Source organism: Thamnophis sirtalis, unplaced genomic scaffold (assembly GCF_051295495.1).
Source record: "Thamnophis sirtalis isolate CommonGarterSnake01/CBP01778 unplaced genomic scaffold, rThaSir2_p1.2 scaffold_9, whole genome shotgun sequence".
NCBI lineage: Eukaryota > Metazoa > Chordata > Lepidosauria > Squamata > Natricidae > Thamnophis > Thamnophis sirtalis.
The window spans coordinates 53,959,439-53,981,164 of NW_028261389.1; the positions used below are offsets into that span (position 1 = coordinate 53,959,439).

General features: G+C 41.5%; 1 protein-coding gene across 4 annotated transcripts in view; it reads right to left on the bottom strand.

Moving 5' to 3' along the window:
* The window catches only part of DOCK4 (dedicator of cytokinesis 4), a 345,383-nt gene that overhangs the window by 172,202 nt on the left and 151,455 nt on the right, over window positions 1-21,726 (bottom strand). For all 4 annotated transcript variants that reach the window (XM_087723617.1, XM_087723614.1, XM_087723616.1 and 1 more), the window contains exons 9-12: window positions 19,373-19,454; window positions 18,415-18,475; window positions 12,327-12,459; window positions 10,773-10,861 (exon numbers count right to left, since the gene is read on the bottom strand). In XM_087723617.1, the coding sequence (XP_087579743.1) occupies window positions 10,773-10,861; window positions 12,327-12,459; window positions 18,415-18,475; window positions 19,373-19,454 (365 nt within the window). The remainder of the gene's footprint in view (window positions 1-10,772; window positions 10,862-12,326; window positions 12,460-18,414; window positions 18,476-19,372; window positions 19,455-21,726) is intronic.

Genomic DNA, 21,726 nt, shown 5'->3' on the forward strand with positions numbered 1-21,726 from the left:
AAGCATGGAAAAGAAGGCCATCAGGCAGGAGAGCAAAACGCCCCATCAAGGAGGGAGAAGCAACTCTGGGAGGAAAAGTAGCAAGAGCACAGCCTTGGGCAAAGGAGATGGCTCTAAAAGGCTCAGAGGCTATAGTGTTCATTCCATTCCCTCCCCCAGAGAATTACGACCTCACCAGAGAAAACCAGGAGTCGACGGACAGTGATTTAGATGATGACCCCTTGATAAGTTGCCCTATTGTCCCTGTAACCATGCCCATAGAATTAAAATTCCTTGGAACTGGACAGAAAGTCTCCTTAAAATCCCTTCTAGACTCTGGGTGCACTAGATGCCTAGTCAGTCCAGCTCTGGTGGACAAACTGGGGATTCACTTGAGGAGACTTAAAAATTCAATTGCTTTGCCAGTTGCATGGCTCAGTTACAGGGGGTATTCCGGGCACATTTGCTACACTCAGGGACTCTAAGTTTTATAATTGCCCCAGGGATGGAAAGACCCCTGGTCCTAGGGCTAGCCTGGCTGAAGTGATGGGCTAACATCTAGTTCATCCCTGGGTGAACTGGAGAAAGGGACTGTTAAAATTCATAGAAAATCTATGAGCACCTAACTAAAGGAGTCAGGTATCGGGAAGGAGGAGCTGCAGGGCAAGAGGGACCCCTACTGGCTGTCCTAAGGGACCTTTTACTAAGGGAGTTTTGTATCAAGAGGTGGAAACTGCAGTACAAGGGAGACTTCTACTGGCCATTCCAAAAGAGTATTCGGACCTAAGGGAAGTTTTCAGTGAAAAGAAGTCAGATGAGCTTCCCCTCTACCGGCCCACCGATTGTGCCATTGAAATTGTCCCAGGGGCTAAGCTATCAAAACTGAAACTCTACTCGATGACTCCAAGAGAGCTAGACAAACTTTGTACATTCATCGACAAGAACCTAGCTCAGGGTTTTATCCAACCAGCCAGACCCTGAGTGGCTGCCCAGGTACTATTAAAAAAAAAGAAAGATGGGTCCTCTCATCTCTGCATAGATTATAGATCTCTCAACACAGTTTGTGTAGACAACATGTATCCTCTCCCACTCATGAAAGACACGCTAGCCTATCTGTCAAGGGGAGGATCTTCAACAAGCTGCATTTGTGGGAGGCTTGCTATCGCATTAGGATCAGAGAAGAAGATAAGTGGAAAACTGCTTTCAACTGCCTCCTCGGCTGCTTCCAGTTTAGGGTGCTTCTGTTCGGCCTGCAGTCTTTATGCAACCGATAAATGAGGTTCTGCATGAACACCTATACAAAGACAGTCTAGTCTACTTGAATGGCATTTAAATCTACTCCGAAATGAAAGCTGAACACATAAAACTGATTAGAGTAATCCTACAGAAACTCTGTGCTCCTCGGTTGTACGACAAACTGTCCAAATGTGAATTCCATAAGGACAAAATTGATTTTTTTGAGCTACAGAATCTCCCATGAGGGATTGAGATGGATCCAGAGAAAGTATGAGCGGTCCAAACTAGAAAGCAACTACAGAGTTAATTGCTAATTTTTACCTGCAGTTCATTTCTTCATTTGCACAGATTGCCCTACCCATCACAAACTTGCTGGGGGGGAAAGGGGGGGGTTAAACCTAAACCCAATCAACCACTAAAATGGACTATAGAATGCCAGGCGGCATTTGAAAAACTTAAACGGCTCTTTTCTGACGAACCAGTGCTAAAGCAGCCAGACCCAAATAAGCTGTTTATCATCCAAGCTGATGCCAGTGATGTGGCAGCAGGGGCTGTACTGTTGCAAGAAAATGACCAGGGGCAATTACAGCCATGCATGTACACTTAACTGAAGCAGAACAACATTGGGTTGGGTGGGAAAAGGAAGCCTATGCAGTCAGACCGGCACTCCTCTCCTGGAGGCACTTTTTGGAAGGAAGTAAAATTCCTCTCCAGGTTTAGACTGATCACAAAAACCTGGAGGCCTTGAAAACCCTTGGAAACGCTCCCCTAACTAAGCACAGTGGGTCCAATACTTTCGGCATTTCAACTTCACTTTGCACTGTCAAGGATGCCTCACTACAACAGCTCCAAAGTAGAAGTAGTTAAACCGATGCTCCCCTTGCACCAATTAGCAGCTCAAGTAAACACAAGAGCACGAGAGAAAGGAAAACTACAGGTGGACGGAGCCATAGCAGCCGCTTTAAAAATCACTCTGAAGGACAACACCTGGTTCAATGCGCACAAAAATATCTGCTCCATCCAGGATGGAGTGGTTTGGGTAGGAGCCAAAATATATGTACTTGTTAGCCAGGGATTCAAGGTTATGCAACTTTGCCATGATGCTAAATAAGCATGTCGTTTCGGGTTCGTAAAAACTTTACACCTCATAAAAAGACAGTTTTGGTGGCCTTCCCTCAAAAAAGAGATTGAAAGCTATGTATCCAGTTGCCCTATTTGTGCTTCAGCTAAGCAAAGACAAAGGAAGACACCAGGCCTCCTCCAAACTTTAGCTAAACCTTCAGCGCCCTGGACAGAGATTTCTATGGACTTTATTGCAGAACTCCCAGAAAGCTCAGGGAACACAGTGATCTGGGTAGTGACCAACCTTTTCTCCAAACAGGTCCACTTTATTCCTTACCAGAAAATACCAACAACTAAGGCTCTAGCAAAAATGTCCCTACATCACTTATATCAATTACATGGGGCTCCACAGAGGGTAATTTCTGACTGAGGGGTCCAATTCAAGTTTTGGAGGGCCTTTTTGGACTTATTTGGTACCAAATAAGAACTAAGTTCTAGCCACCATCCTCAAACTAATGGCAGGACCGGAAGATCCAACTCAGTTCTGGAACAGTACCTGTGATGCTTTATCAACTACCAACAAGACAACTGGAATAACCTCCTGCCTTTGCTGAGGTGACTTACAACAATGCGGTGCATAATAGCATTGGCTTCATTCCATTCCAAGTAGCTACTAGACAGGAATTTAAACCTATGCCTGAATTACCCATAAAAGATCTGGTGGTCCCTTTGCTGAAAGACTATCACTCAGTTACAAAATACCTGGCCTGTTGTACAAAGGCCCTAGATGAGACTAGGGCTGCTTACAAAATCCAGGCAGACAAAAAACAGATTAAGCCCAAGGAATTTAAAGTGGGGGATCATGTATATTTGTCCACACATTTCCTCGAATCCTTAAACCCTCAAAAAAATTAGGTCCTAGGTTTATAGACCCTTTCCCTATCAAAGTATTGTAAATCCTGTTACAGTAGAGCTGGAACTGCCTAAGTGCTTATGGAGGGTCCACCCAGTTTTTCATTGCAGCCTACTGAAACCTGAATCTACCTCTGCTTTATGGCCCAAGCCCCCTCCTGTCCCTGAATCTTTCATGATTGAAGGCGAACAAAATTGTGAAATTAAGCAGATTCTTGATTCACACATGCAGAGGAAAGGTTCAGTACCTACATTTTCATTATCAATATCCTGATAAACCAAAGTGGTTGTTTTGTTTCTCTGTTTTTTCCTTTTATTCTTCTTTTTTAGATGTGGATCTCCTGGGGGAGGGGGAGCATGTCAGGTACCTATAAGAATGCTGCTATTCTGAGAGGGAGGGGGAGACATCATGGGCCTCATAGTTTGCACGCTTTTGCTGTAGCTGTAGCTGTAACTGCTTGGGATCTCAAGGGAGGGAGAGATCTCACTATCTGCATCAACTCCCCCTTGACCAGTCTGGGCAAGATATCCAAGGTCACAATGCCCTGCAGGTGAACTCTTCTCACCATCCACCCTCAGAGATTTCCTAAACATCTTTGTGGCATGTTATTGGTTGATGATGGACACAGGGCATGGGGGGGGGGGATAGCCCGAATTTCAGACTTGGCCTGACTTCTCTGCAATCATTTTCTCTCAATAAAAGTTCCTTTTGAAATGTAAATTGTTTCAAGAGTTTTACTTTCTTGGGAAGGTAACGGAGACAGGTTCTCACCATAGAACTGCATATTGTTGGATAGGGCCCAGTGTTCAAGTCTGTCAAGATCCTTTGGAATCTTGAGTCTACCTAAAGAAGTCCTAGCAATTTCCCAACTATTGCATACTTCCCTCCATATACATGCAGTTCCATTAAGGATAACATAGTGAATGTGGTTAGTTAGGCAACTGGCAATTCATCTGATAGAGGTTCTATCTATCCCACATTGTTCTATGTTAGCAAGAGATAAGCTGCTACTTTATCAAATGCCTCAATGAAATCTAAACATACAATGTCCAAAGCATTTCTTTGGTTTACTAATTTAGTCACTTTGTCAAAGAAGGATATAAGATTTTCTTCGCATGATTTGTTCTTAACAAATCCATGCTCATCATTACTATTAACAGGAGCTCATCTCCTAGCATATATTGGTTGCATTTAGGCATCATTTATATGCCATACAGTGACCATTTGGCTCATGAACTCATCCTGTCATTTATTTTTCCACCATGGGCACAAGAGACTTTTTTTTAGCAGTTTTATGCTTTAATTAATTGTGGTTAGCTGTAATACCCCAAATTTATAATACCCAAAACAATTCGCCCTTAGGTCAAATTGTTTACACATAAGTGACAAAAAGAGATAAATTCAAAGAAATAAAAAAGTTATTTCCATCAGTTAAGGAAATATGTTTATTTGCATAACTGATAGTTTATAACTAAATCTAGCCATTAGTTGAATTAATAAGGCTTTGGGGGGTTCTTTCCTTGAGAATTGGTTTTAGGGATCATATAACTATCTACAAAAGCAACTGTATTTTGTGAGCTGGCTAGAACCTCTTTTTCCTTGATAAAACTTATAAAATACTGCTTAATATTTTCCAAGTAGATCTATCAATATATACTCAGACTATTTGAACTTCAAAATATTTTTCCCACTGTGAAACTTAATTAAAATTAAGTCAGCAATTCTTAATAAGAAAAAAAAAATTCTTATTAAAATTTATCTTGGCCTTTGATTTACTGAGTTTATTTTAAGTTATATTAATGCTGAATCACAAGAGTCCATCTTAATTTTTGCTTTCTTATACATAACAATCTGCACTGACAGTCTCACAAAGAGATGCTGTTTGCTAATATTTACCAAGGGACAAACAGACTTACCTACATTATAATATACAATTTGTCACAGATATTTTATGTTTTAATTCAGAAGATTCTTAAAATGAATATAACACTGATGTCAGGGTTCCAAATAGCATCCAAAATTAAATCGGAGTCCATGGCAAAGTATTGCTCAAAGTTCCAATTTATTAAGAGAGCATCTTGACACATCTGAGAAAACTCAAATCTGAAAGCTTCACGGTTTTCCCCACCCAGTTGAAAGTTCACAATCTTGCCCCCACACCCACAAGTCCATCACATGGTCCAATCTTCCATTGCCATGCTGGCAGTTTCACCCATCCAGTTCCGGTCAGGTGCAGAGGTGTAGAGCAAAGGATGACCTTGGCTTTCTAGAAAGGAATTCTATTTTGGCTACATAGCATTTAACTCTGTACAATCCCCCTTCCCATTTTCCCACAATAGAAAAGGCATAGTAGAATAATAGAAAGTGTCAAAGATCCAAAAGGAATATGGCTGCAGGCCTGACAGACAGCCTCTCGTCAGAAGAAAAGCGTTTTCTGAAAAGAGAATAATGCAGGGGTTAACATAAGCAGAACTAACCCCACCCCCCAGGGGGGCCCTTTGGCTTATTGGGAAACATCATGGAATTGTTTTACTAACTTATCCACTTTTACATTCCAACTTTTCACCCACGTAGCTTCGGACAAAGGGTACCCCTTCCAATGCACTAAATATTGCAAACGGCCTCTATACAACCTAGAGTCTAAATTTTTCTTCACTTCATAGTGTGTTTCTCCCTCTATCACTACTGGAAGAGGGGGAGGCTGGGTGGACAGTCTTAGGCTGGACCCAACCACTGGCTTCAATAAACTGCAATGAAAGACTGGATGAATTTTCCCTAGAATTCTGGGTAGACTGAGTCAAACTGTAACTGGGTTAATAATTTTCATTATTGGGAATGGACCTAGAAATTTTAGGCCTAATTTCTTGTGAGGCATTCTTAACTTTATGTAGTTGGTAGACAAGAAAACTTTATCCCCCACAAGGAAGGGGGGTTGGAGTGAGCAGTGTTTATCAGCTTGTTTCTTGTACTCTTCTGCTGCTTCCGCCAGCGCTTTTTCGTATTTTCCCACCCCCTTTTAAGAGTGTCCATTCATTCAGTCAGAGACATAGAAGAGGGGGATTCTCTGGGCAGTTCAGGCATAGAAACAAATTCCATGCCATTAGTAACTTGAAAAGGAGTGAATCCAGTGCTGCTGTGGACAGCGTTGTTGTACGCGACTTCGGCAAAAGGTAGCAAATCCGACCAGTTGTCTTGCTGGTAATTTACATAACAACGGATGTATTGCTCAACCATCGCATTGGCTTTTTCTGTTGCCCCATTTGTACTCAGATGAAAAGCCGAGCTAAGTCCTTGTGTGGACCCAATGGACCTCAGGAACTCTCTCGTGGTGAACTGAACTCTGAGATGATCCTCCTGGGTATTCCATGCAGGTGGTAAATATGTTTGACAAACATTTTCTCTACCTTCTTTGCAGATGGTAGTCCTGATCAAGCAATGAAGTGAGCTTGCTTGGAAAATAAGTCAATGACTGTCCAAATTACTTTATTACAGCCGCTGTCTGGGAGCTCAATAATGGAGTCCATTGCAATCTCTTCCCATGGTCGGTTAGGGTTGGCCACCCATTGCAGTAATCCAGGGTCTTGCCTGGCCGTATTTTCATGTTTGTGTAAGTGTCACAGCTTTCTATGTAATCTTCCACTTCAGCTTTCATTTTTGGGCACCAAAGCTGATGCTTGGCGAGGTGGAGTATTTTTAGGAATCCAAAGTGGCCTCCTAATTTCACATCGGGCTTTGCTTGAGGCTTCCAGCCTCAAGTTCACGGGAACGTACAGTTTGGATCCTTTCCAGGCTAAGCCATCTCTCATCATCCGGATGTTCTTGTTGTCATTGAGCCAGGGGTCTGCTGGCAGTGCCGATTTCATTGCTGCAGTCAGCTTGCCCTGGCTGAGGGTAGGTGGCCAGTTAGTGTGGCTTCTGGTGGTGATTTGGGCCGCCTTTTTGTGGGAAGGGGGAAGGATGGGGCGAACCACTTCTTCCCTTTTACTGTTGTATTGTGGTTTTCTTGATAAGACATCTGCCAGTAAGTTCTTCCCTGCAGGGATATACTTCAGTTCGAATTTGAACCTTTGGCAGTATTGTGCCCAGCAAACTTGCTTTGGAGACAGTTTTCGGGGGCTTTTGAAGGCTTCGAGGTTTTTATGGTCGGTCCAGACCTCGAATAGCACATCCCAACCTTCCAGGAAATGTCTCCAAGTGAGTAGGGCCCACCTGACCTCATATGCTTCTTTCTCCCAAATGGCCCACCTCCTTTCAATAGCAATAAGTTTTTTGGAGATATAAGTGCACGGCAAGAGGTGCCCTTTTTTGTTCTTTTGCAACAGCATTGTCACTACAGCCACATCACTGGCATATGTCTGGATTATGAATTGCTGTTCTGGGTTGGGGTGTTGCAGTATGAGCTCTTAGGCAAAGAGCCATTTTAATTTCTCAAATGCTTTTTGACAGTCCATTGTCCACCCAATAGGTTGGTTTGCCTTTGGCTTTGTCGGGAAAGGCCATGCTTTTAATGGCAGGGCAACTTCTGCAAAAGCCGGGATGAATTGCCTGTAGAAGTTGGCAAATCCAAGAAAGCTTTGTAGCTCTTTGTGAGTGCTTGGGAATTTGCAGTCTAACACAGCTTTCACTTTCCCTGGATCTATCTCTATCCCCTCACTGGAGATGCAATAGCCAAGGTAATCTAGTGAGGTTTTGTGGAATTCACACTTGGATAATTTTGTGTATAGCTTGGCAGCTAGAAGTTTTTCCAGGATCTGTCGTACCAACTTCACACGCTCTTCTCAGAAAAAACTAAGATGTCATCAAGATAAATGAGCACCCCTCAGTATAGGTACTCATGTAGCACCTCATTTATGTATTGCATGACGACTGCAGGGGCCTCTTGTAGCCCAAATGGCATAACTTTGAATTGGAAACTGCCAAGGGGGCAGTTAAAGGCAGTCTTCCATTCATCTCCCTCTCTGATATGTATGCGGTAATACACCTCTCTCAAGTCCAGTTTGGTGAACACCTTGCCTTTAGCCAAGTGGTTCAACATATCCTTTATGAGGGGGAGGGGATAGGTGTTCTTTATGCATATGGCATTTATCCCACACAAATCAATGCAGAGACGCACCCCACTGTCTTTCTTCTCTTTGAAGAGCATGGACACTGCTACTTCTGACTTAGCTGGTTCAATAAAGCCCCGCTTCAAATTGATGTCAATGTACTTCCTTAATTCTACCATTTCTTTAGGAGTCATGAAGTACATTTTCAGCTTCGGTAGGGTAGCCCCAGCCATGAACTCTATCACACAATCAATGGACTGATGAGGGGGGAGAGAGTTACAATCTTCCTCACTGAAAACCCCTGCCAGGTCCCAGTACTCTTTTGGCACTTGCTGGATGCCTGGGGGTTTTGTGTCTGCTGGAGGGGCTGCAGGCTCTGGGCTGTCTGCTTTATTGGGTACGATAGCCTCAGGGTAGCCCTCTGGCTTCACGGGTAGTAGCGGCCCAAAGCTTATGATCAATTTTTGAATGCTGTCCTCCCGTTTTATGGTAGGTGTCCACTTGTCCATCCATGCAAGCCCCAAGATAATTGATTCATGCATTTTTGGAGCTATGATGAATCTGAGGAGCTCATAGTGGCACCCTATCTGCAGCTTGATCCTCAGGCTGTAGCCCAAATATTGGTGGCTGACTAGGGGGAGAAATCCCCCAGCACCTCTGCTGCTGGCTGGATTGGCTTCCCCATCCTGATTGAGGAGCCATCTGCACCCCAGGGAGGAGGGGCGTTGCCACTGGTCTTGCTCCAGAGCAAGTTATTGGGCTGACCTGCTTGTCACTGTATGGAAGGAGCATCAATCCCCCCTCCAGTGCATTGCGGAGTCTCTACACGGAAAGGCCATGGTCCACCTGGGTGGTTCAGAGCTAAGGCAAGGGTTGATTCCACTCATTTTCAGAACTGGTCTGGGAGGCTGGTCAGAGACTGACTGCGTGAGCGTGGCTAGGACCCCAATCATCAGCGTGGCCAGCTGGCATTTGCTTTGGTCCCCTCCAGTCATGGGTCAAGGTGCCCTTGCACCCTCCTGTGGCTGCAACAGCAACTCCTTAGGGATGGTAAATTTCGAGGCTTCGTCTTGCAGAGCTAGTTTCGATTGCGAGGGAGGCCTAGGGGCCAGCGCTTTGTGCCTGGCTCCCAGCTGGTGCTCCCTCTCTGCGCCCCCCCCCCGGCTTCCACCACAGCTTTGGAAGGCATGTAGATGGTCTCGACATAGATAGGCGATCTGTCATCTGCTGCTTTCCCCGTGACTTTCTTCTCCTCCTCCATCTTTACTGAGTCTTTGCACCACCCGGGTTCGAGTCAGTGCTGGAGCTCAGGACCCCTGACAGCACCCCAAATTTCGGGGTAGCTGGTGAAGTATTTTAATGCAGATTCGGGTTAATGTCAGGGTTCCAAATAGCATCAAAATTAAATCAGAGTCCAAGGCAAAGTATTGCTCAAAGTTCCAATTTATTAAGAGAGCCATGTTGGCACATCTGGGAAAACCCAAATCGGAAAGCTTCCCAGTTTTCCCCACCAAGTTGAAAGTTCAAGATCCTGCCCCCACACCCACAAGTCCATCACATGGTCCAATCTCCCACTGCCATGCTGGCAGTTTCACCCATCCAGTTCCGGTCAGGTGCAGAGGTGCAGAGACAAAGGATGACCTTGGCTTTCTAGAAAGGAATTTTATTTTGGCTACATAGCATTTAACTCCATAAAATCCTCCTTCCCATTTTCCCACCATAGAAAAGGCATAGTAGAATAATAGAAAGTGTAGCAGGCCAAAGGAATATGGCTACAGGCCGACAGAAGCTTTTTTTTTAGAACTACTGGAGATGGAACTTCATTATTATGTATGTTGACTGCAGCAAGAATTTTATATATGTAAGAATTCCCACAGTGGCAGAATAAATGAAAAAAATGATAGAGCTGGCAGAGATGGAAAAATTAACTGTTTTAATCAAAGAAATGAATATATCTAGTTTTGTTTCTACATGGAAACTGCTTCTAGGCTGTGCTTGAAAAAGGAAAAATGAAATTCTGACTGGATTTTGCTGATTAGATTAGTTTAGAAATTAGTTTATTAAATGTGTAAAAGTAAAAAAAAATGAGGTTGCAATATTATTTTGTATTTTATTGCAATGAAAAATGTTGGAAATCAATGTTTTTTTCATCTTTATCTCACACCTATTTTCCCTCTTCTTTTCCTCCCTCATTTCCCTATTTTTATTTTATATTTTATATTACAACAATTTTCAATAAAAAATATTACCAAAAAAATCTAATCAAAGTCAACCGAAACAATGTACAATGTATCATTTTTCCAAACTGTGACATGTGAAGAAAACTGTGACAGAGTTTTAGAAAATGTCTGAAGAAAACCACTTGTTTTAAAAAGAATAAAGATACAAAATTCTCAATTTTTTAAATCAGGAGCAGTAATTACCTAACCTATCCTAAATGTTTCCTAAACATCTTCAAAGCTGAAGAGGAACCGTATGTTTTGTAACATATGCAAAGCAAAGTGCTCTCTGCAAACAAAACCAGAAAATATATTTACCAGCATTGGATCCTGTCAGGTTATAGCGTGCATTTAGTTTTTTTATGATGCTTTCATGAATTTGAAACCAGTCACTCTCTGTGTTACACCTGCAAAAAGAGTAACATTGCAAAACATTGCTCAGAAGTTAATGCTGTATCAACAGGAAAAGTAAAATTGTGAATAATCCAGTCAGCTCCAGATTAAAGGATATCCTGAGCAAACTTGTCCTTTGCAGTAGCTATTCAAATAGTTAGTTTCAGCAGTAACTTTAATCCATTCACCCATCATTTTACCAGATTTATCAGCTGTCTGTTTACATAATATAAATATATAACATGCATGTAATGTAAAACCATGACAGAGTATTGTTTCATAACATTGTCTGCCATTCTAATTGGTAAATGAGTTACTGCTGCTATTAGGCAAGTTTGCACATGAGAATTCAGCCCTATATAAACTGTTACTGCCAGTGGGATATGAATTTAGATTAAGTGAATCTATCAGTAAGTCTGAGATGTTTTAATTTGGATTTCTGCAAAGATCAGAAGTTGGACTTTGTGGCTTCACATGGTCCCTTCCAACTTTATGATTCTAGACTTTATTCTCTGCTTTAAAGAAAAGCTTAAAAATATAGTCTCAATAGAAAACATAGTAGGAAAATAAAACTTCTCCACTGCTGATACATTCAGCAGGGAACACTTGCAACTGAATTTTAACAAAAGTAAAAAGAATCCATTATACTACTAGCCCCTTAAATTGTTGTAAAGTCTTCTCAAATCCATTGCTTCACACAGCTCTAATTCAGGATCCTGGGGACCACAGCTAGAGAACAGTTGCCCTTAAGACACATAATGAATCCTAATCCAAATACTAATTTTTAAAATTAGTACCAGCAGCCTGAGCAAGAGCTGAGCTCCAAGCCTTATGGAGCGCAAATCGTGGTTGCCGCCTGCTCCAGAGCCACAAGGTGAGTTGTGGAAGACAGGGGCGCACAGCTGCAAGGTTGCCAGGTGCTGTGAGCAGGGCTGGGACTGACAAAAATGTGCTGGGAACACCTCCAGGTGCCTGGAGAGAGAGATTGAGAGGCAGCTCCCAGCCCTCACTGGCTCAGCCAATCCGCGGGGCAGTGATTAAGGAACCGAGCCTCCATGAGTTGACCGGCGAAGGGAAGGATCTGCTGTGCTAAGCACTGTCTCAGGGATCACTGACCATGTTTGTGAGGGGACAAACTGCCCTAGTAAAGGGGGTGCTCATGGCTGCCTCCTGTGCTGATCATGCCCACCCCCTTCACTACGGCTTATTTTTGGGATAAGGTTTATATTAGGCACATGCTTAAAAATCAGGCTAGGGCTTATTTTTGGGGTAGGTCTTATTTTCAGGGAAACATGGCATATGTATGTGTGTGTGTATAAGCTCTCTCTCTCTCTCTCTCTGTGTGTGTGTGTAGATATATAGATATACATATACACATATACATGTATTTGAAAGGAAAAATAGTCCACAGATTATATTTCATTGATAAAATGTGATCTAAATATTATTGTAATATATTACAAATATATGTATTCTTACATATATACTTTTAAAATAATGTCATCTTTTGTATCACCAGCCAGTAGATCTGCTATACTGAGGACTGCACAACCAAAAGGTCGCCGATATTGTATATTGCAAGCATTTTTCTTTTCACCTGCTCCCATTCGGCCTGTCAAAACAAAATATATTGTGAAAGAAAAAGAACAAGAGACACTAAATAAATACATATCTGCTACCACCTGCAGTTAATTTAATAATTTTATTGGATGCTAACTGTGCCAACATTTAAGAGCACCTTCAAACTGTATCCTCCTGAATTGACTTAATTGTATGAAAAGTAGATAAAATGCCTACATTAACCTATGTGAGCCAGCATTCTAAATTTGACTTTTCTTAGGAGCATTCACAGTTCACTATAAGCCCTCTATTGACATCAAGGTTGATTCCACCTTCTGTCCTTTCAAGCTGGGTAAAGACCCAAATTGTTGGGGGCAATATGCTGACTCCGTAAACCACTTAGACAGGTCTGTAAAACACTGTGAAGTGATATATAAGTCTAAGTGCTATTGCTATTGCTATCAAAGAGGAACCCACATTGACTTCCTGGGGGCGTGGCCTGTTGCCGAGGAGGGCTCCACCGAGCTCCTCAGAGATCTGGTTTGTATATCTAAATAAGATCATAGATAGCACCCCTTTTTGGCTAAGAAAGGGGCAGGGAGTAGCTCCGTAGACTAGGGTCTATTCGTAAGCCACAGCCTTTTTCTTTTTTTTGGCTGTGGAAAGAGATTAGATCCAGCCGGAGCGGAGCTTTTATCTCCAGCCAATTCTTCTCAGCTGCCTTTTTTTTTTGGCAGCCCCAGACAGGCTAGCCCCCCCCCAGGACAAAACAAAGTTTTTTCAAGCTAGAATTGATACGGGCGGGTCCCACCCCTGTGAGATTTATGCTTTTATTACTATCTTAAATACCAGCACCATTTGTCTTAGAGACTTCTTTGTCTAAATGGACTTCAAAATGGCGATTTCTCTCCGTGGATGATTGATACTGGATGTACTTAGCCGGTTTTATCTTCCTACAGACCGCTCCTTAACAAAATAAACTCTTCTTCTTTGGAAATAGAGGGGAGCGAAGCGCTGCTTACTTGTTTATTTATTATGGCACCCAGATCAAAGAAGCGTCTTGCTACAAATGTGTCTAAAGAATTTAAAGAATTTTTACTGGAAACACAGCCTTTGTCTCCTATGCCCTCTACTGGAGAATTTTTAACACAGGAATATCTCTTTAAAATGTTTAATGCCTTTAAACAAGAAATTAAGGAATTTGTATTGGAACTATATGATGATTTAAATTCTAAAGTTAATCAAATGAAGGTGAATACGTTTGCAGCCGTGTCTGCCTTGTCAGATTACTCTGCTGAAATAGAGAACAAATTGGAAAGTCTGGAGAAGGCTAATTTTAATTTGACTACCAATATTCAAATTTTACAACAAAAAATTAGAGACAATGAAGAACAGCTTATGATGATAAATTTTAATAGGAAGGCATTTGCAATAAGAGTCAGAGGATTCCGTGAAAAGGAGCAAGAGAATTTGAAACAGACCTTTGCTGAAGCCTTCAGCCATGCGCTGGGAAGCCCGGGACTTAACTTTGATTGGAAGATTCGGAAAATCTATCGCCAGAACTCATTGATAGCGGAACAGCGACAGCTCCCGAGGGACATAATTATACATTTCTCTACAAAAGAATCTAGAAATGCGATTGTGCAAAAGTTTCATAATAACAGTCTCCGAGTTGACGGTCAGGACCTGATTGTTTTCAAAGATATTCCTTTTCAGATGCTGAAAGCAAGAAGGGACTACACCTTTTTAACTAAGGAGCTTAGGAGTCAACAGATTCGATACAGATGGGAGGCCCCTGCCGGTATCACGGTTACATTTGAGAATCAAAGATTTCGTCTTAACTCTGTTTCGGAGGCTCAAGATTTCTATTGTAGGACTCTGAAGGCGGGACTTCCTGACGCGCTTGGAAGAGAGGAGAGACAAGCGGAAGGAGAAGGCAAGCGGCCGGCCATGTGGCTGCAAGATGGAGGGGGTAGCCCCTCCTCCCTCGGAGAAGCAGAAAAACGGAGATCGAGAATTTAGACATTTCAAAATGCTTGCTAAAGTTGAGGACTGAATGGGGGTTTGAGACCTCTCTCCGGTAGAAAAAGCGGACTAATTTTTATCAGAAGGGAAAGCTGGGTGAAACTACTTTGAGCTAGATTCTAAATTAACGTTAGCATAAATTTGATAGTGGTAAACATCAGACAAGCAAGGGATGAGGGTAAAATTTACGTTGTTTAAAGTTTATTAGAACAGAAAGCCGGTTGGGATTATCTTAAGATAAGTGTAAAAAGAATGCGGAATGATTATGTTGTTTAAACTTTGTTAGAAGGGACTACTTTAAAATAGAAGGTTAACTGACTCTTGCTGAAAGTATTATTTGAATATGTGGAATGATCCATGCTATTTAACTTTTATTTGAAGGGAAAGTTGGTTGAAATCGCTCTGAGTTACATTTTAAACAAATGCTAGTATAAATTTGATAGTGGTAAATATCAGACAAGTAAGGGATGAGGGTAAAATGCATGTGGAATGAACTACGTTATTTAAATCCTATTAGAAGAGGAAGTCGGTTGGAATTATCTTAAGATAGAAATTGATTCCTGTGTAAAGTAATATTTGATCTACGCTGCTTAATTTTACTAAGAAGGGGAAGCTTGGCTAGATTATTTTGAATTACTGTTTGAAAAGGGGGTTAAGAAAGATCATTTACGCTGTTTAAATTTTACTAGAAGGGAAAGTTTGATTACTTGTCTGTAAAGTTATATTTGAATATATGGCATGAACCACGTTGCTTAAATTTTATCGGAAGGGATCATGAGGTTTAGGAAGAGGAACGGGAGAATATACAGAAGGTTGGGGTAAATAGCAAAGAAGTAAGAGACGAGAATAAAATATAGATAGAATGATTTATACTATTTAAGCATAGATAAAGATGGGGGGCTGAGATCAACACAAAGAGTGGTTTCTTTTTTTCTTTTTTTTCTTTTTTTCTTTTCTCTTTTCTTTTCTCTCTTTTTTTTTCTCTGTTTTTTTTTCTTTTGATATATTACTTTTATTTTTTAATCCATATGTATACAAGATATTTTAGACAGAAGGTAGTGCCAGGTGTGGGCCCTGGGAAGTCGGGAGGATTAGGGATGGGGATTTGTGGGGGGTGGGGTGGGGGGGTGTTAACATAGTCTTAATAAGAACAAGAATGTATTTATATACGGTGGTTCTTTTTTTTTCTTTTTCTTTTTTTTTTTTCCTTGGTTCATTTTACTTTTATCAGATCAAACAACACTCGAATAAAGGCATACACCAAGGAGGGAGGTAGAGGGAAAGAAGAGGGAGGAGTAAGGAAGGAGTAAGGGGAATGTAATGAGGGTGTCCGGGGAGTAAGGGGAGAAGGAAGGTTTGAGGGGAAAGGGAAGTAGGAGGGGAGTGTTAGAGGGAGAAAGGAAAGTTGGAGGGGGTAGATGGGGTGTATGGAGGATGGAAGGGTTAGGTGGGGTTGTGAATGATGAGTTGTGTTTCCTTTTTATTTGTTCGTTTTATTCCCTTTTTCTTTTTTTTCTTTTCTTATAGTAAATACCCTGTATATAAGTGATTGCAAATGGAATGTGAAAAATGAATAAAATATATTTAAAAAAAAAAAAAAAAAAGAGGAACCCACATTAAATTTCTTAAGCTCCAACTGTATATATTCATTAAATCTTTTATCAAGAAAAGAGGTGTGCTTATCAATCTCTGCCTTAAATACACATGAGCTATATATATAAATTATGGAGCAATAAAAGGCACATTCTTATTAACAAATCACATGCTTGTCACATCTTTGTTTTAAAATAACCTGCACTTTTGCCATTACAATTGCACTGGAATGTGTGTAGTAAAATTTAAAAAAGAGCAACAAACCTAGGATCTAGTCTTGGCTTTGCAAGACATTATAGGCAACTGAACAGATGCAGATCAAATAGGGAATGAACATTAATGATTCCATTTGCACTTGATACTACACAGACACACAGACACACAGAGACACACATATCCAGTGGTGGGATTCAAATAATTTAACAACAGGTTCTGTGGGTGTGGCTAAATGGGTGTGGCTATGTGGGCTATGTGGCCATGTGACTGGGTGGACGTGGCTATGGGGTCATGTGACTGGGTGGAAGTGGCGAACTTGATGTCACTCACATGGAGGGGCGCCTCACCTGGCTTCTCCCTCGCCCCTCTCCTCCCAGCCAGTCCTCACTTCGGCTTGCTTGTTTTAGTAAGAGAGGAAGCATTTTTAAAGTCATCTTCCGCTTGATACTAGCCAATAAGATGAGATTTTGCTATCAGAAGACCTGATGTACCTTTCCAAGTATTGTTTATCGCCATTCTCTTGGTAAGACTGAATGGAGAGATTTATAAAGAGTAACAGAGTTGGAAGGGACCTTGGAGGTTTTCTAGTCCAACCCCTTCTCAAGGATGAGACTATACTGTTATGGACAAATTTCTTCATAAAAACCTTCAGTGATGGTATACCCACAACTTCTGAAGGCATCCCATGCCTCTGATTAATTGTTCTCACTGTCAGAAAATTTCTTCTTATTTCTAGGTTGGATCTGTTTGATAAGTTTCCATCTCACAGATCAATCTCACAGTTACTTCCAGTTGAGCCAGGCACCACCTATTCTATACCTGTGAATTTGTTTTTTTTTTCTTGCCTAAGTATAAAATCTTACTTTATTCTCCATTAAATTGCATTTTTGGTGAGAAATGATGTTCTACCGTGGCATTCATAATGATTTTTACAAAATGTACTAAAGCTTGAATAATACTTATACTGATAAAGGTTATTCTTTTTGAACATTAAAGCATATAGACAAGCAAATATTTCCAAACCATTGTAAATATATTTCCAAGCACATTTGAAAGGCATTTTCAAAACAGTCAGCTGATGGATGTCTTACCATTCTTTCACTTTTCTTTTAATTAAATATTTTTGTTTTATTTTTTTCCCTTGGGCCTTATTGCAATATTCCAAAACTTTCACAGATCCTTCACAAAAACCCATTTCTAATTTAACTGGAATATATTGTTTTCATTCTCAGTTCTTCTGGTTATAGAACTTCCCTTCTCCTTCACTCATCATTTCTCCCTTTAATTACGTTGGAGCATACTTGCAACAAAAGGAAGCATTAATTTTGGAGTCGACTGGGCAAGGGCAGCCCGCTGTTTCCAGGCCCAGCTTCATCCCAAGTGGTGAGCCCAGCACCAGCAGCCTCCATCACCTTGTGAGCCCGCCATGTGCTCCAGGCCAGTCCCCTGGGAACCAGGCATGAAGAGACAATCGCACCCAGTCCCTCATTGCCCGGAAAGGTTGGCAGGCAAGGTTTCCAGGTCCAACAAATCCCTCTTTTGGGGAGATTTTTAAACAAAGGGCTGGGAATTTCAAGTGAGATGTGTGCTACAGTCTCACCCACCCCACTGGCAGCTCTGGGATAGGCAGCAGTTTGGCTTTTCTGTCTGGCTGCGACCTTACCTACCTCCTGCAGCTGGTAGCAATGGGGAAGGAGAGCTACCAGCTGAGTTCCCTGCCAGTCCACAACTCATCTCCTGACTGGATTCTCCACAGCTGCTGGGGCTCGACTGCCGGGGGGCGGAGACTGTGTGGTCAAGGCAAATGAGGGAGCCAGATGGAGAGCAGCAGCAGCTATGCTGGGCGAGTGAACCAGGAGTGACTGGCGCGGGGCGGGGTGATGCAGCGCAGGGCAAAATTTTAACAACCGATTTGACCAAACCGTCTGAATCACACCACTGCTTATATCTTCCAAAGTAGCCAGCATAATTGAGACTAATGGTTTTTCTGCACATTTGAACATTTCAGTTTTAAAAAGTAGTAATAATAATATAACAACAGTAGCAATAAGCTGTCAATTTATTCTGCCCTATAAGACTGACATGTTATATATTTAATGTATGTGGTTCCTTAATAACAATTGCTGTACAATTAAAAAATTTCCTTTATCAGGAGAAATTAGTATATGCATACCAATGCGTATAATGTGCACAGTAATGTAGATGTCCTTCCTAAGTTCACTGCTTCCCAAATCCTGTTGAGAATCAGAACAATCCAAAATTATGATATAATTTTTCTGTGGATTATTGATATAAACAATTTAAAAATTTTAAGTGTACTTCTGACTAGCATACTGAAGAGCAGTCAAGAAAAAAATAAAATATGGGGTATTCAAATACATTTTATTAACACAACATTTGTACATGTTCATGGTCCTGGGAAATATAAGTAAAAATGTTAGTGATGAAGCCATTTTCTTTGTGGAGGTCTTCAAACTTCCAAATCTGCATTAAGTCAAGATTTCCAGTCAGAGAATTTGGAATGACTATTTCTAGGAGAAATGACTTCTAGCGGAAATAGGTCTCACTGTGCAGTTATGGTTGAAGCCCTGAGTATCAAAAGCTATCCAGTTGTAGTTTTACTATGGTGCTGCCATGGTGTCAGCCAGCTTTTTGAAACTAGATGGAGTCCTAGTTGATCAGATGTGAATAATCACTATTTGAATGATATTAAACCATAAATCTGATTCCATCTAGGAAAATAAATCCCATTCAGATTATTCTTAAAACTTAATTTAGAAATTTTCTCACAAAGTCCCACAGAAATGTTAAAACACAATGTTTCATATTGGAAAACAAAAGACTTCTTTAATTCTGAACTAAAATACATCTCAGAAGCAAACATCAAAACTATCTTTGTGCCTATCATATATTTAAATATAAAATTCCTCTACTTGTTAGATACTAGACCAAATGGACAGTAAAATATATTATTATTACTATGTTGCTTTGTTCTTTTAAACTTCTTAGATATTAGTCTGAAGCCTCACTATTACATACACTCCGGTCATGTATTTGGATTACCGAATAAGTAATAAAAAATACATTAAAATACAGCAAATAAGGACAAATATATATATAAAGCAACTCACCACAAAAAGAGAGCAATATCTTTCTGGCTTCTCTGGACATTTGGGCAAACCACTCCGATTTAGTTTTAAAAAAAATCTCTCACTGTAAGATAAATATTATAATTGGAACAGATAAATTTATCTGTCACAGCAATGTGCAAAAAAAAGCCCAACACACCACATCCTTATTCAGTATTTGGATAAATATTTGTATCACTTGTTTCCAAAACAATCTTTTCTAAAATTCTAGAACAAGGTTGCAAAACAAGCCATTTTTTTTGTTTATCAGAGTAACTTTGATACTTTTGCTACAAAACCCAGCTCCTTCTACGTCACAATGCAGAATTCCATGAGGTTGAGATAATTGCTAAAAGAGTCATTGATATGGAATCAAAGCCAGATGGCTCTTTAAAATAACTCACTGAATAAAGCAGCAACTACTTAATTATATTTTTGATTATTAAGGAGTTGCTGCTTCAGTCAATAAATTATTTAAAATTCATTTCACAACTAATACGTTACTGAACTCATGAAATAATCTATCAGGATTTCAAAAAAGGCTCTTCCATTATTATCTACCTTGTTCCCCCAAAATAAGACAGGGTCTTATCTTCTTTTGCCCCCCCCCAATATGGCCTTGGCTTTATTATCAGGGGGGGCTTATTGTTTTGGGGTTGCTGGCCAGCAGCTGCTCTCTTGCGAGCGGGCTCCTGAAGAGCCTGGTGTGGGGACGGGAGGATGCAGCACAGCCTCAGGGGCAAACAGCTGTGTTGCACTGTCGCAGCAGCACAACACAGCAGCCATGAGATACCACACTGAAGAGCAGCCTACTGGCACCCCCCTCTCCAGCTGGGCAGAGTGCCACTCACCAACCTAGTGGTATCCTGAAGGGGCCAAGCTGCGGGAGCCAGGGGGGAACATACCCCGGAAGTTTGCTGCCGAGTCTTCTGGGAGCCAGGGCACAGAGTCTTCCAGCAGCCTGCCCACAACCATAGAGCGGGAAGTGCACTCCCAGAGCCACTGCCAAAAGACTCTATGCCTTGGCTCCCAGAAGACTTGGCAGCAGACTTCTGGGGTTTGGAAACTGCAGAAGAAGCCATCCTCAATGCTGGGATGGTGACGGAGGCAGCACCCTGGCCCTGCAGGGAGAGCTGTCCCAGATCGTGGTGAAGCCGGGAGGCACACAAACAGGGGACGGAACAGGCCCTCACGCAACCCCACCTCTCCAGTCAGGCAGAGCACCACTCACCAACCTAGAGGCATCCTGAAGGTGCCAAGCTGTGAGAGCCAGGGGGGAACAGACCCCGGAAGTCTGCTGCTGAGTCTTCCAGGAGCCAGGGCAGAGAATCTTCCAGCAGTCTGCCCACAACCATAGAGTGTCTCTTCCCCCCAGCTTCCGCAGCTTGATGCCTTCGGGATATTGCTAGGTTGGTCAGTAGCGCTCTGCCCAGCTGGAGGGGGGTTGCCAGGCGGCTGCTGGTGAGCATGGTCACCTCATGGCTCCTGTGTTGTGACAGCACAACATAGCCATTCACCCCTGATGCTGTGCCTGCGTCCTCTCGTCCCCATGCCAGGCTCTTCGGGAGCCTGCTCGCAAGAGAGCAGCCACCTGGCAACCCTCCTTTCCAGCCAGGCAGAGCACCACTCACCGACCCATCGGTATCCCAAAGACATCAAGCTGCGCAAGCACCTGTTCCGCCACCTCCGGCTCCCACAGCTTGGCATCTTTGGGATACCACTAGATCACTGAGTGGTGCTCTGCCTGGCTGAGGGTGTGTGTCCAAGGGGCTTATTTTTGGGGGAGGACTTATATTTTTGCCCACCCCAAAAATCTGGCATGGCCTTATTTTAAGGACATGTCATATTTTGGGGGAAACATGGTAGTAAGCTTACTGGTAGAAAAATACTTGCTTTTTTAGTCCAAATCAGTAACAAATCATAGTTGTATAATAAGGGGGAGAAGTGACAAACAATTTGACAAAATCATCTTAGATAAAAGTTATTTGCGATACTTGTTTTGATGTCCAAATGTTCTTTTAGCAAATAAAAAAGTGGAAACTTAAAAGAATATTATTACTTGCTCTATTTTTTTAAGAATTGCTATTCCCATTCCAGTTGATTTATCTGATACAGGATAACATTTGTGATGAAAATTTTCTTGCAGAATAACAACAAAAAAGTGAAGAAGAGGATTTTTTAAAAAAATAAGTACATTCTACTTCAGTATGAAGTTTGTTTTCTTATATTTTCTGAAAAAAGGAAGAAATTATAAATATCTAACTACTCAGTCATCAATTTTTCCATCAAGAATATAAATTAGAAACTTAAAATGCAATGTTAATCTATTATTAAAAGAAATACTAATCAAACGAAAC